The sequence below is a fragment of the Carcharhinus amblyrhynchos genome, chromosome 27 (genome assembly GCF_965287045.1).
Source record: "Carcharhinus amblyrhynchos chromosome 27, sCarAmb.v2.hapA, whole genome shotgun sequence".
In the NCBI taxonomy this organism is placed as follows: Eukaryota; Metazoa; Chordata; class Chondrichthyes; order Carcharhiniformes; family Carcharhinidae; genus Carcharhinus; species Carcharhinus amblyrhynchos.
Genome location: NC_137350.1, coordinates 21,617,759 through 21,631,237, shown reverse-complemented (window position 1 = coordinate 21,631,237; position 13,479 = coordinate 21,617,759). Strand labels below are relative to the sequence as shown.

General features: G+C 39.9%; 1 protein-coding gene across 14 annotated transcripts in view; it reads right to left on the bottom strand.

Moving 5' to 3' along the window:
• hdac5 (histone deacetylase 5) overlaps positions 1 to 13,479 on the bottom strand; it is a 303,715-nt gene that overhangs the window by 104,640 nt on the left and 185,596 nt on the right. For 10 of the 14 annotated variants that reach the window (XM_080213636.1, XM_080213634.1, XM_080213638.1 and 7 more), the window contains 4 exons: positions 12,053 to 12,297; positions 10,491 to 10,635; positions 7,679 to 7,799; positions 3,504 to 3,625 (listed from right to left, as the gene is read on the bottom strand). In XM_080213636.1, coding sequence (XP_080069762.1) covers positions 3,504 to 3,625; positions 7,679 to 7,799; positions 10,491 to 10,635; positions 12,053 to 12,297 — 633 coding nt within the window. The remainder of the gene's footprint in view (positions 1 to 3,503; positions 3,626 to 7,678; positions 7,800 to 10,490; positions 10,636 to 12,052; positions 12,298 to 13,479) is intronic. The other 4 variants (XM_080213639.1, XM_080213630.1, XM_080213643.1 and 1 more) reach the window with 2 other exon arrangements.

Sequence of the window (13,479 nt, the reverse complement as noted above, 5' to 3'; positions counted from 1 at the left end):
TGCCCGTTGAAGTGGTGGAGGCTGCCTCGCTAAATATTTTTAAGACGCGGGTTGATGGGTTTTTGATAAGAGAGGGGATTAAGGGTTATGGGGAGAGGGCGGCAAAGTGGAACTGAGCCACGACAGATCAGCCATGACCTTATTGAATGGCGGGGCAGGCTTGAAGGGCTAGATGGCCTACTCCTGCTCCTATTTCTTATGCTCTTATGTCTGCACCAGTAATTCAATGCTCAACAATGATTAGATTCTTAGAAAATGGTCTCTCTCATCTGATTGGTGCTAACTGAAGATCAATTCAGGCTCAATTTGGAACTGAGATTCCGATTAGGTGTGAAAAGTAGGTAATCTTTTCACCTTGTTTACATATTAACTGCATTTTGAGCATACATCATTTTGAGATGGGTTCTGGAATATCAGGCAAGTCAAATGTGAAGAACATAACCACTTGTTGTCTTGGTTGAGAACATACTGTCAATTGAATACAACCCATTTGAAAGAAACAGCTGACTATATATGGAGACCATGATCTGGAGATGCTGGCGTTGGATTGGGGGAAGCACAGTAAGAAGTCTCACAACACCAGATTGAAGTCCAATAGGTTTATTTGGTAGCACAAGCTGCAAGCTTTCGGAGCACTGCTCCTTCATCAGGTAAGTGGGAGTTCTGTTCACAACAGGGCATATAAAGACAAAAACTCACTTTACAAAATAATGGTTGGCATGCGAGTCTTTACAGGTAATCAAGTCTTAAAGGTACAGACAATGTGAGTGGAAAGAGGGTTAAGGACGGGTTAAAGAGATGTATATTATCTCCAGCCAAGACAATTAGTGAGATTTTGCAAGCCAGGCAAGTCGTGGGGGTTACAGATAGAGTGACATGAACCTAAGATCCCGTTTGAGGCGGAACTTGGCTACCAGTCTTTGCTCAGTGATTCTCCATTGTCGTGTGTCATGAAGGCCGCCTTGGAGAACACTTACCCGAAGATCAGAGGCTGAATGCTGAAGCGTTCCCCTACAAGAAGGGAGCATTCCTGCCTGGATGATTGTCGAGCGGTGTTCATTCATCCATTGTCGTAGCGTCTGCATGGTTTCCCCAATGTACCATACCTTGGGACATCCTTTCCTGCAGCATATCAGATAGACAACATTAACCAAGTTGCCGGAGTATGTACTGTGTACCTGGTGGATGGTGTTCTCACATGAGATGACGGCATCTGTGTCGATGATCCGGCACTTCTTGCAGGGGTTGCTATGGCAGGGGCGTGTGGTGTCGCCACTGTTCTCTTGAAGGCTGGGTAGTTTGCTGTGGACAATGGTCTGGTTGAGATTGTGCGGTTGTTTGAAGGCAAGAAGTGGGGGTGTGGGGATGGTCTTGGTGAGATGATCTGAGAAGATGTTGTAGCTTTTCTGTTCCACTTCTCCAGCTTCCACCCTAAACACATTAAAGAAGCCATTCCCTATTGACAAGCCCTCCATATACACAGGATTTGCTTAGATAAGGAGGATCGCAACAGATATCTCCAGACGCTAAAAGATGCCCTCATAATACGGCGCTCGGCTCATCGATTGACAGTTCCGATAGGCCACAGTGAAAAACTGCACCGACCTCCTCAGAAGACAAACATGGGTCACGGCGGACAGAGTACCCTTCGTCGTCCAGTACTTCTCTGGAACGGAGAAGCCAAAACATATTCCCTGGAGCCTTCAACATATCATCGATGAAAACGAGCATCATGCCAAGGCCATCCCCACATCTTACTTTCAAACAACCACACAACTCAAACAGACCACTGTCTGCAGCAAACTACCCAGCCTTCCAGAGAACAGTGACCATGACACCACACAACCTTGCCATAGCACCCTCTGCAAGAATGCCAGATCATCAACACGGATGCCATCATCTCACATGAGGACACCATCCACCAGGTGCACGGTACATACTCTTGCAACTCAGCCAATGTTGCTTACCTGATACGCTGCAGGAAAGGATGTCCTGAGGCATGGTACACTGGGGAGACCATGCAGATGCTACAACAATGGATAAGTGAACATCACTCAATAATCACGAGGCAGGAGCGTTCTCTTCCTGTTGGGGGACATTTCAGCCGTCATGGGCATTCAGCCTCTGATCTTCAGGTAAGTGTTCTCCAAGGCTGCCTTCACGACACATGACAATGCGGAATCGCTGAGCAGAAACTGACAGCCACGTTCTGCAAACATGAGGACAGCCTCAACCGGGACCATGGGTTCACATCACACTATTTGTAATCCCCACAACTTGCCTGGGCTTACAAAATCTCACTAACTATCCTGGCTGGAGACAATACACATTTCATTAACCTGTGCTTAAACCTCTCTCCACTCATTGTCTGTACCTTTAAGACCTGATTACCTGTAAAGACCGGCATTCCAACCACTATTTTATAAGTTGAGTGTGTCTTTATATGCCCTGTTTGTGAACAGAACTCCCACTTACCTGATGAAGCAGCAGTGCTCTGAAAGCTTGTGGCTTGTGCTACCAAATAAACCTGTTGGACTTTAACCTGGTGTTGTGAGACTTCTTATTGTATATATAGGGACGCAACATAGCATTTGTTGATTTACTTAGTTAACCATTAAAGTATCAACATTTCTGATTCTTTAAAATGGACAGGATATTTCAATGTTTTTCTTTCCTTAACAAGAATAAAACTAGTGAAACAACAATGCATTGCCCTCGAATTATCTAACGTGACCACCAAGATATCTCTTTTCTTTAGCAATAGTTCCAAAACTTTGTTGGGAGTAGAAATTGCTCACCACAAAAATTGTTAACGGCCTCTAATCTTTATGACCAATGAATTTTAACCAAGGACTAACATTATGCTGAATGGAATTAAAGTAGGAAACGAATCAATTCAATTTTCCAGGGTGAGAAATGATCAGATTACCATATTCAAAGGGAATCTAGGATTCGCTATTAAGGTAGAATGAAAAATATTGAGTTCCAGGAACAGACACAACAATCCTCTTGGAACAGTGGCATTTATCTGTTATGACGTTAATTTATAAAAATACAATTTTCCTAGGTTACAAGTAAAAATAGGGCAACAGCACCGGCATTTTCACTTGACAATAGTGGCAATATGCACTTTTAAACACGAGTCTTTTGCATGCGTTTCTATATATTCAATAGATTACCTCTGTTGGATGTCACAGCTAATTATAATACATCTTCCCAAACAATTTGGCACTGCATTATACCTACATGCACTTGGGAAAAATCATTAAATTGATGTAAAAATATCAAATAATTTATTTATTTGTACCTAGGGATAGATACAGAACAACTGAATCCAAAATGGATTGAAAAAAATGTTTATGGCTTTTAGCTGACTCAGACTTGACATGAGTTTCAACATCATACTATAACTTTATTCCCCATGGCTCTTTTTAGCTGGGCATTTACTTTTCAGCTGTTACAAGTAGTTTAAAAATAAATCTCAGGATATGCTGACTGCTCACCAGTTTTTCGTAGTGGAAAATCATCTTTTCCATCATATGATCCCAGCAGTGGGACTTTGTAGGTGGGAGGAGTTGTACTCTGGGGTGGGGAGCTCTGGTCCAGTGATGCATGGTGGGCTCCCCTGGTAGAATCAAGAGAAAAGTATGTTGATACAACTGTACCTACAACAGTACATTCAATGTGCACACTGAAATAGACAAAGGCTACTAATGTACTTAAGAAACAAATTTATTCCATAAATGAATTTCAAGATAATATATTTCAATAGGGCTAAATTTACAAGGCGATTATAGATAGGGAAAGTCATTTGGCAATTTTTATTTTCTTCAAGTTCTGTCCAAACCTCAATGCCATGATCTCCACCAAAGGCAGGGCAAGGAAGGGAAGTCCCGAATCCCCCCCAGGTGGATTGGAGAGGCCAAACCTCTCTGTTGTTAGCACTAATCTGATCCACACTGACTGGATAGCCAACTAAAGTAATCAGCTCCCCAAAGAATTCATGTTTCTTAAGAATCAAGCACTCTTGCATACTTTTTGTAGTCCTGGAGCAATGGATAACGATGGTAGAAACTCCAATTTCATTCCATCATGCCGCTGTGCAGGAAATCTCCTGCCTGACCTTGGTGTATGTTGAAATGAATATTCAGCCTGTTTGGCTGTGTTATGAACACATCTTCCTTAGCCATCAAGCCCTAGAGTGAGACTTGAAACAGAACTTCTGATTCAGAGACAGTGACACTACCTACTGTGCCACAAGACATCCTCATTTTAGGTTATCCATCCAGAATTATCCTAAATTCAATGCAGCATCTAAGTAGTCCCTAAATTATTCCAAGCTTTTTGCTTCCACCACTATATCCAAGAGTTAATTTAATATGTTGAGTACTCGCTGCATGAATAAAAACTTACTGATAACAGTCTGAAATTTGCCATTTACTTCTTGAACGTGACCTTTCAGAAATATCTTTTCCATGCAGTTTGCTTAATAAAATCATTCTTACAAGTCTCCTCCAAAGGATGGAAAGTCCAAATTTCTCTAGGCCTCACTCATAATGCAAAAATTACAACACTGTGTATTTATTATGTTATAGAACATCTCAAGCCACTTCACAGCAGCATTATAGAACAAAATTTGAAACTGAACCACACAGGGTAACATTTGGGCAAATGGCGAAAAGCTTGATGGAAGAGGTAGAATTTTAAGGAGCAACTTAAGTAGGAAAGGGGAGGTTAAGGAAGGAAATCCTGGAGCATAGGGGTTAGTGACGCAGTGGCAACGTTACTGGATTAGAAATGTAGGGGTCTGAGTTAATGCTCTGGAGACAAGGATACATATGCCAAAGCAGCTGGTATTAATCTGGAATGAAAAGCTGGTCAGGAATAGTGACCATGAAATTACCAGATTGTCATAAAACCCCAACTGTTCTTTAAGGGAGGAAATCTTCTGTTCTTATATGGTGTAGACTGTGTGTGATTCCAGACCCACAGCTTTACTTTTAGCTACCCTCCGAAACAGCCTAACAATCCACTCAGTTGTACAAAACCTCAACAGAAAAGTTGAGAAGGAATGAGACTGGGCTGACTACCCAATTACAGCCTAAGCACCAAAAACAACAGCATGGACTGCCCAGTCAACCTGCCAAAGTCCTCCTTACTAACATCTGGAGGCTTGTGTTAAAATTGGAAGAGCTCTCCCACAGACTAGTCGTGCAACAGCTTCACATGGTCAAACAAATCATTCCCCAAGGCACTGTCTTAAGACTCTACCATCACCACATCTGGGTATGTCCTGTCCCACCAGCAGGATACACCCAGCAGAGGTAGGGTACAGTGGGATACAGTTAGGAGGGAATTGCCCTGGGGTTCCTCAACATTAATTACGGACCCCATGAAGTGTCATAATGCGGCATACTCCTCCCTCTGCTGTTACCATAAAGACAGGAAATCAACCCTGATATAATATGAATGCATAAGAGCATATCAGAAGTACCAGGCACACCTAAAAATGAGGTGCTTGCCTAGTGCAGCACAATATAGGACAACATGCATGCTAAATAGTGGAGGCAGCATGCAATCTGACAATCAATGGATCATATCAAACCTCTATAGCTTTGTCAAATCCGGTTGTGAATTGTGGTGGACAATAACCAACTAACCAGAAAAGACTCCACAAATATCCTCACTCTCAATATGTGTGGGAGCCTAGCATGTCAGTGTGAATGACAAGAGTGAAACATTTGCAACCATTTTCAGCCATAAGTGTTGAGTGGCTTATACATCTCAGCCTCCTCCTGGAGGTTTACAGCATCACAGATGCTAGTCATCAGCCAATTTGATTCACTCCACATGATATCAAGAAACAGCTGAAGGAACTGAATACAGAAAAGGCAGTGGTGCTGAAGTCTTGTGCTCCAGAGCTGGGTGCATCCCAAGCCAAGTCGTTCCATCTACCCAGGCAAGGTGGAAAATTGCCATGGTTCTGTCCACAAAAAGCAGGACAAATCCAATCTTTATAACTAATGCCTATTCTGAATCATCAATAAAATGATGGACAGCGTCATTAAAAGTGTTATCAAGTGGCACTTACTCAGCAGCAAGCTGCTCAATGATGACTAGTTTGAGTCCCGCCATGGTCACCTGGCTCTTGACCTGATTACAGCCTTGGTCCAAACACAGACAAAAGAGCTGAATGCCAGAGGTAAGACGAGAATGACTGTCTTTAATATCAAGGCAAGATTTTACTGACTGAGGGTTCAAGAAGCCCTAGCTTGATCAGCACCCCATCCACCAACCTAAACATTCACATCCTCCACCACCATTGTACCACATACAAGAGGCACTGCAGCAACTCAAAAGGCCTTCTTCACCAACACCTTCCAAACCTGTGACCTCTACCATCCAGAAGGCCAAGGGCAAGATGCAATGGTGTCATTGACAAGTTCCTCTCCAAGCTACCCAACATTCTGTAACTACATCGCCATTTCTTCACTATTGTTGGGTCACAAACCTGGAGCTTCCTTTCCAATAGCACTATGGATGTGCCTACAACAGATGGTTTGCAACAGTTCAGGAAGGCGGCTCACCACAAAGTTGTAGGCATTTAGAAGTGCACTGTGCTATCTTAAATGGGTACTCAAGCTTATCTTGATAGTTTCTGAGAGCAGGAAGATACCCAGTTCAATTATCAACGATACTATCATTACAGAAACTACAACTGCCATCAACATCCTTGAGTTGGAGTCACTTTCTATGACTCCTGTAGTTAAAATGGCCCACACACATTCAAATCAAAACATGCAGATCAATGTCCATTTGGTGAAGTATGAAAAAGCATGTGGGATTGTCAGAAAACTGACAAGAGAAAAATAGGTGAGATAAAGAGGACTTTGCTGTACAGAATGAGATATACAGGAATAAGCAACAGAAATGTTTTGTCAGATTGAGGATCTGTGATTATAAACACTTTATTACAACTCATTTTTTTTTAACATATAAAAAAGGTTTGGGATAGAAAAACTTTCTGCCATATTGTAAAGATAAATCAGCTTAAATACCATAATGTAAACTTTAGCATTTGAGCAGTGAACCTTAAAGAAAGCAAATGGCACAGAAAAAATAGAACAGGATGAGGTGACAAATTCAGGTCAGGAAATCTTAATTAGAAGAAGAATTGACATAAGAATAGACCTTCAGGTAGAATAGTGGAGGCAAAAACCCAGGAATCATTCAACAGTTTAGATAACTGGGGACTACAGAGTCTTGCTGGACAGGTATACTAAGATGAACTGAATGGCCATTCTCATCTGCATTAGTCTTGTGATCACCATGTCAATCTATTACTTAACTTTTCATTTACTTCTTGGATCAATTTTGTCCGTTCTTATTGTAAGGATGTAGAAGTGATGTTTAGAAAAATATTGGGCACAGCTGTACTAGATTACAGTTGCAATAGATTTCCTTATCTTGACATGTGAAAAGCTACTCTACCATCATATCATCCCTAATGTGTCTCAATGGAAAATATATGGTTGAATTGAAGACAGATTCTTTCTTGAGATCTTTGCCAGAACATTTTCAAATTCAGTGTGAAAACAGAGCATGAAGGCATAAAATCTATTAAGTTATTACATGTATAGGAGACATAACTTATGGTATGAATATGCACATATAGTACCAGCTTTTGGTGTGCTGAGGGAGGGAATGATTCAATCCACTGGTCACAGAATCCTTCGAGGCAGTTTTACTTAGTAGGAACTCCTGAAGTTTTAATTTGACCTCTGTACTAGCTATTGCACCTGAAGAGTAGAAAGATGACATACATGAGAATACAGAATCTACAACAAATACATTTTGGTGTGCAGTATCACAGAATCTTTACCATGCAAAGATGCCCATTTGGCCCATCAAATCGGCACTGGCTCTTTGAAAGAGTATTCCTCCTAATCTCACTCTCCTGCTTTATCCCTAAAAACTTGCACATTCTTTTTTTTCAGATAGCAATTCAATTCCCCTTTGAATACCTCGATCGAACTTGCCTCCAACACCCTTTCAAGAAATTTGTTCCAGATTCCAACTACGTCTGGGTGAAAAAAATGTTTCCTCACACAATTTTTAATCCTTTTTGTCAATTATCTTGAATCTGTGTTCTCTAGTTCTTGATGCTTTCTTGAGTGGGAACAGTTTCTCACTATTTAGTCTGTTCAAACTCTTCACGAGCTTGAATATCTCTATCAAGTCTCCTCTCAGCTTTCTTTTCTAAGGATAACAGTCCCAACCTCTCCAATTTACCTTCACAGCTACAGTTCTTTATCCCCAGAATCATTTTTGTGAAAGGTATTTATCAGCCATGATCTTATTGAATGGCGGGGCAGGCTCGAAGGGCTAGATGGCCTACTCCTGCTCCTATTTCTTATGTTCTTATTTATTAGTCAATTGAAATATTCCTGGCACAGTAAATATTGTGACTTTTTATTGATCAATGCTGATCAAATTTAATAAAAACACTTCAGTGGATCTAACAAACTATTATTGTTGTTTTTCCTTCCTGCCACTCTAGATATGACAAAAGGCTGAAATTGGGATCTGCATTAGTTTGATTCATGGTTCAACAATAATATAGTAAAACAGTTTGTGAAAATTATGTATTCAAGTTAATCAAAATTATTTGGGATTTTTGACATTAAATACAGAACAATTAAGAAAATTATTTTAAAAATACTACAACATAGGTTTTAAAAGTTTGAACATTTTAATGTTTTAACATTGAAATTACTCAGAATTCTTTCTGAAGATATTCGTTAAATAGAGTGGCTGCAAAAATATATATATATACTTATTAAAATCTTACTAAACTTCATTAGCTTTTATTGGTAGAGGGCTTGAATTTTGGAGCCATGAGGTCACGTTGCAGCTGTACAAAACTCTGGTGCGGCCGCACCTGGAGTATTGCGTAGCAGTTGTGGTCGCATTATAGGAAGGATGTGGAAGCATTGGAAAGGGTGCAGAGGAGATTTATCAGGATGTTGCCTGATATGGCGGGAAGGTCTTATGAGGAAAGGCTGAGGGACTTCAGGCTGTTTTCGTTACAGAGAAGAAGGTTAAGAGATGACTTAATAGAGGCATATAAGATGATCAGAGGATTAGATAGGGTGGACAGTGATATCTTTTTCCTCAGATGGAGATGGCTAGCATGAGGGGACATAGCTCTAAATCGAGGGGTGATAGATATAGGACAGATGTCAGAGGCAGGTTCTTTAGTCAGAGAGTAGTAAAGGTTTGGAATGCCCTGCCTGCAACAGTAGTGGACTCGCCAACATTAAGGGTATTTAAATAGTCATTGAATAAACATATGGATGATATTGCAATAGTGTAGGTTAAATGGGCTTTAGATTGGTTTCACAGGTCGGCGCAACATCAAGGGCCAAAGGGCTTGTACTGCAGTGTAATGTTCTATGTTCATTATTGCAGTAATGTACGTGGAATATGTTTCTTTACCAAATATGCCTAAATAATTATAATATATAGTATACCAAATTTTACCAACACCCTATTATTAATTGCAGTTAAAAACCATTTATTTCACTCACAATTTAATAATGAAGAAACCACTAATTTGCAAGAACTATTTAGATTGATGCTAGCTCTTCGTGGATAAGATTACCCAGCAGTAGTAACCATTATTGCACTTTAAGTGCAATAATGATTTAAGTATCATAATTTTAAATATCCGAAGTTTAGTTTGCTCTTTCATGATGGTTCATCATAATGTCCAACAGATCTTTCATGAATTGCATAAAATGTAACTAGCCTTACTAAGTAGCTCTGTATATGTTAAATACAATGCAGCAATCCAGTTCTTATGAATTCAGAGGTAGTCTTTCCCAGTGCAAGTTTATTATCTTGTTTGCAACACCAGGAGAAGTGCAGAGCAAATGGAAGCAAAGGATAAATTAGAGCAAGTTATCTCAGGCTGCTCTTGTGAACATCCTCATTGCCAAATTAGGAGGTACCCAAATACTGAAATTAGTTTGCTTATTTTCCTTCCTTCATGTATCCTATGCCACCACCATCTGCCACACCACTCCAGAATACTGCACTGCCAAGCTAGAGAACAGGAAGGAAAAATATATAAATTTTAAGCAAACACAGACAAATTACATTACACAATGTATTTACTTTTACATTCGTTAGATATTTGTGCGCACTTTGAGGTTTGTTGTATGAAATAACAGGATTCCCTTTTTTTTGCCCTGGTACATTGTGAAATACTCCAAGGCTTGATTAGCTTCAAAACAGCTGTAATGCATTTCCCAGACTGCCACGTCAGTACAATTGAAGTACCTGTCTCAGAAGTAAACTGTCTTGCTGCATCAAATAATAGGTCCTTTTCAGAGATTTTCCACCCCAAACTCTTAGGATTGAAAGAGCTGAATGGGGGAGCAGCTTTTGATTTCACAAAAGCTCACATTCACACATAGCTTCCTTACTTTCCTTGCCTTTCTCTTTGTTTCGAAGCATAAGCAATTGCTGCTCCAATCTCTGCTTCTCCAACTCTTCATGTCGTTGCTGTTCAAGCTTACGTTGTTGTTCCAGTTCTTGCTGACGTTTCACTGCTAGGATCTCCTGTTGTTGCTTGCACAAATGACAGAAAGGACCAGGTAAACATAAAGCATATAATATTTCACAAAATGTTACATATATAGTATATATCAACAATACAATTAAGTTTCCAGACATTCACAGTACCAACAACTTATTTAGAATACATTAAAATTAAATTAAACATCATTATCTCAATTTCTGGAATAGCGTGCTCAGAAAAGCTCAGCTGCTGCCAAGGAATATTTGTGTTGTGGAAGATATTATACTTATTATACAAACAAGACTAAACATTAAAATATTAATGTTTGTACTTCTGGGCACAACCATGCAGTCTCCCTATTTTGCCACTACTCACACCATTGAGCATATCTCGATTTCTAAAGAATGTGATATCTGGCTGCATTCAGATCTTTAAAAATAAATCTCTGCACGTTATTTATCATTATCAAAATACATTAATTCAAAAGTTCAAACTAACAGCAGCCTAAACGCAAAAGTTCTTATTTGGGTTTATGTCAATTTAAAACATTAGCTGTTCAATTGACCAACTATTTAATTATTTAAAGAACACCACTGAAAACACCTGCTCCTATACCTCTAGGGCAAGCTTATATTTTACTATATGAAGAGATCAAAGAATTGCTATGAAAGTAATGAATTTTGGATTGCTATAGCTTAAACTTATAAAAATGTGTTTTTAAAAAAAATCATACTGAGATTACGGCAGACTTTGGATTGGTACAAGGAATGTACAAGAACCTAAATGGGGTAAGTTCTAATTGCCTGATGTAGAACAGCAATAAAAATAAAGCTATCCTAAAATAAACCTCATCACTCCCAACTGACTGAAAGGAAGTTGCTCCATTATCAAAGAATACGCTTGAAATGTGGAGCTTCAATTCCTAAGAAACATGTTCAAGTACAATTACACACTTGATGCAATGATAATATGAATGCACGATTAACTTTTTCTGTTAGAGAATTTATATACTTAAATCTGTGAAGTAAATGGAGTGCAGGAAATTTTAGAATCTGAATCGCCAGTAAATAATGTTGCGTAAAAAAATGGCAAATTGATAAAAGTAGTGAAATGAAGGATAATCAAATAAAACATACCCAAGAATAAGCAAGATTAAAGCAAGGACTATTGTAAAAGTAAATAGTGGTATGATAACTTTCCCTGCAAGAGTAGCATTGGTCCACATTTGTTATGCTACACTTCATCAGTCTCAATTTAAATCATGCTATGTGCAAGACAAATGAGGAGTGGCACGGGAAACATTATACAGAACTTTCCTGTCTGTGTTTCACATATTATTCTAGAAAATAACATCCAACAAGGTGCATATCAGTCAGCATTCCAGTGAAGGGTGAAGTTTAACACTGAGTTTCTTAAGATTCTAATCTCATATTTGTGCACAAACCATGGAAAGATGATGGGAAGTACCTTTAGGTGTTCCTGAAGCTGAACCTCATGCTGTCTTGTCAGGTGTTCATGCTGTTTCTGGAACTCAGCAAATAATAGCTGCTTCTGGATCTGTTGCTGCTGCTTGAGCATTAGCAGTTCGTGCTGCAACTGCTGCTCACGAAGCAGAGGGTCCACAGTTGGGATTGGGATTCTGGGGTCTGTCCTTAGGTCAACTGGGGTAGCAGTCTGCATAGTCACAGGCAGGGAGGATTTAACGTCAACTGCTGTGTGAAAAACAGAACATATTTTAGAAAAAAAAGAAACAGTTTTACAATTTCTGGACACACCAGATTTGATAATGGGATATACACAATAAATGGGTATATAGTGTTTGTACCTGATCAGAAATCTGAGTTTCAATTGTTTATACCAGATTACTGTCAATAATTTTTTGGTTGGATTTTTCTGTGGTGTCAGAGTGCCTGCCTGATTCCTAATTGTGACACTTAAATTAGGCTCTGATGTTTTTATTCCATTACCCACACAACCTTGGAAGTTTTGGGCCAAAATAGGACTGAAACCATCCACATAAATGGGTCACAGGGAAATACCAATCATAGTTGCTTTCTGACTGACAGCTTTTGAAGTTTTTTTTTATTAAAAACCGCTTTTATCAAATTTTTTTGATTATTCAGTAAACTTTTTCAAATGCACAGCAATAGTAAAAAAAGTCTCTAAGTTATCCATCAAAAAGAAAGAGAACTGGATTCTCTGACCTTGCCTGCAGCTGAGATTCTCCGATCCCACTGCAGTCAGCAGAGATTTGGCTAAGCGCCAAACTCTCCATTCTCACTGGCAACGACGGTTGTGAGCGGCCACAGAATTTCAGACAAGAGTGTTTTGAATTTGAATTTGAATACAAGCTAGCAAGGAATCTGCAATCAATACAATGTTATTTCTGGAATTGGACCACTTTTGTTCTGAGATGCACACAAAGGACTCAATATAATAGCCATGGTGGTAGCCCATCCAGAAAGCTGACGACAACACCACCACAGGTATGGTCAGGATCTCCAAAGGTATTAAATGTGAATCAGGCATTAACTGACTGAAGTCGGGGTTTCTGTGCCTTTAAAGATGAAGCTCCTGTCTCTAACAGATGTTGGCCAGAGCTGGGAAATCTTCAGTCCTGTTAATGCCACTGAATGAAGCGGACTCACCTGGGCCATCCAGGCCCATCAGGTCAGGGGTGGTGGCTGTTGTGGAGGGAAGGAGGGCTCCTTTCGCAGGCCTGCCGATTAAAGGCCTCAATTGGATTCCAGGCAGGAAGGTCTCTACTTGATTGGATTGAATCAGGAATGTGACATACTGTCCACCCTGTGCCTTCCCATCTGATTTTGTGCCTTCCTGTCTGATTTTGGACGGCACAGTAGCGCAGTGGTTAGCACTGCTGCTTCACAGCTCCA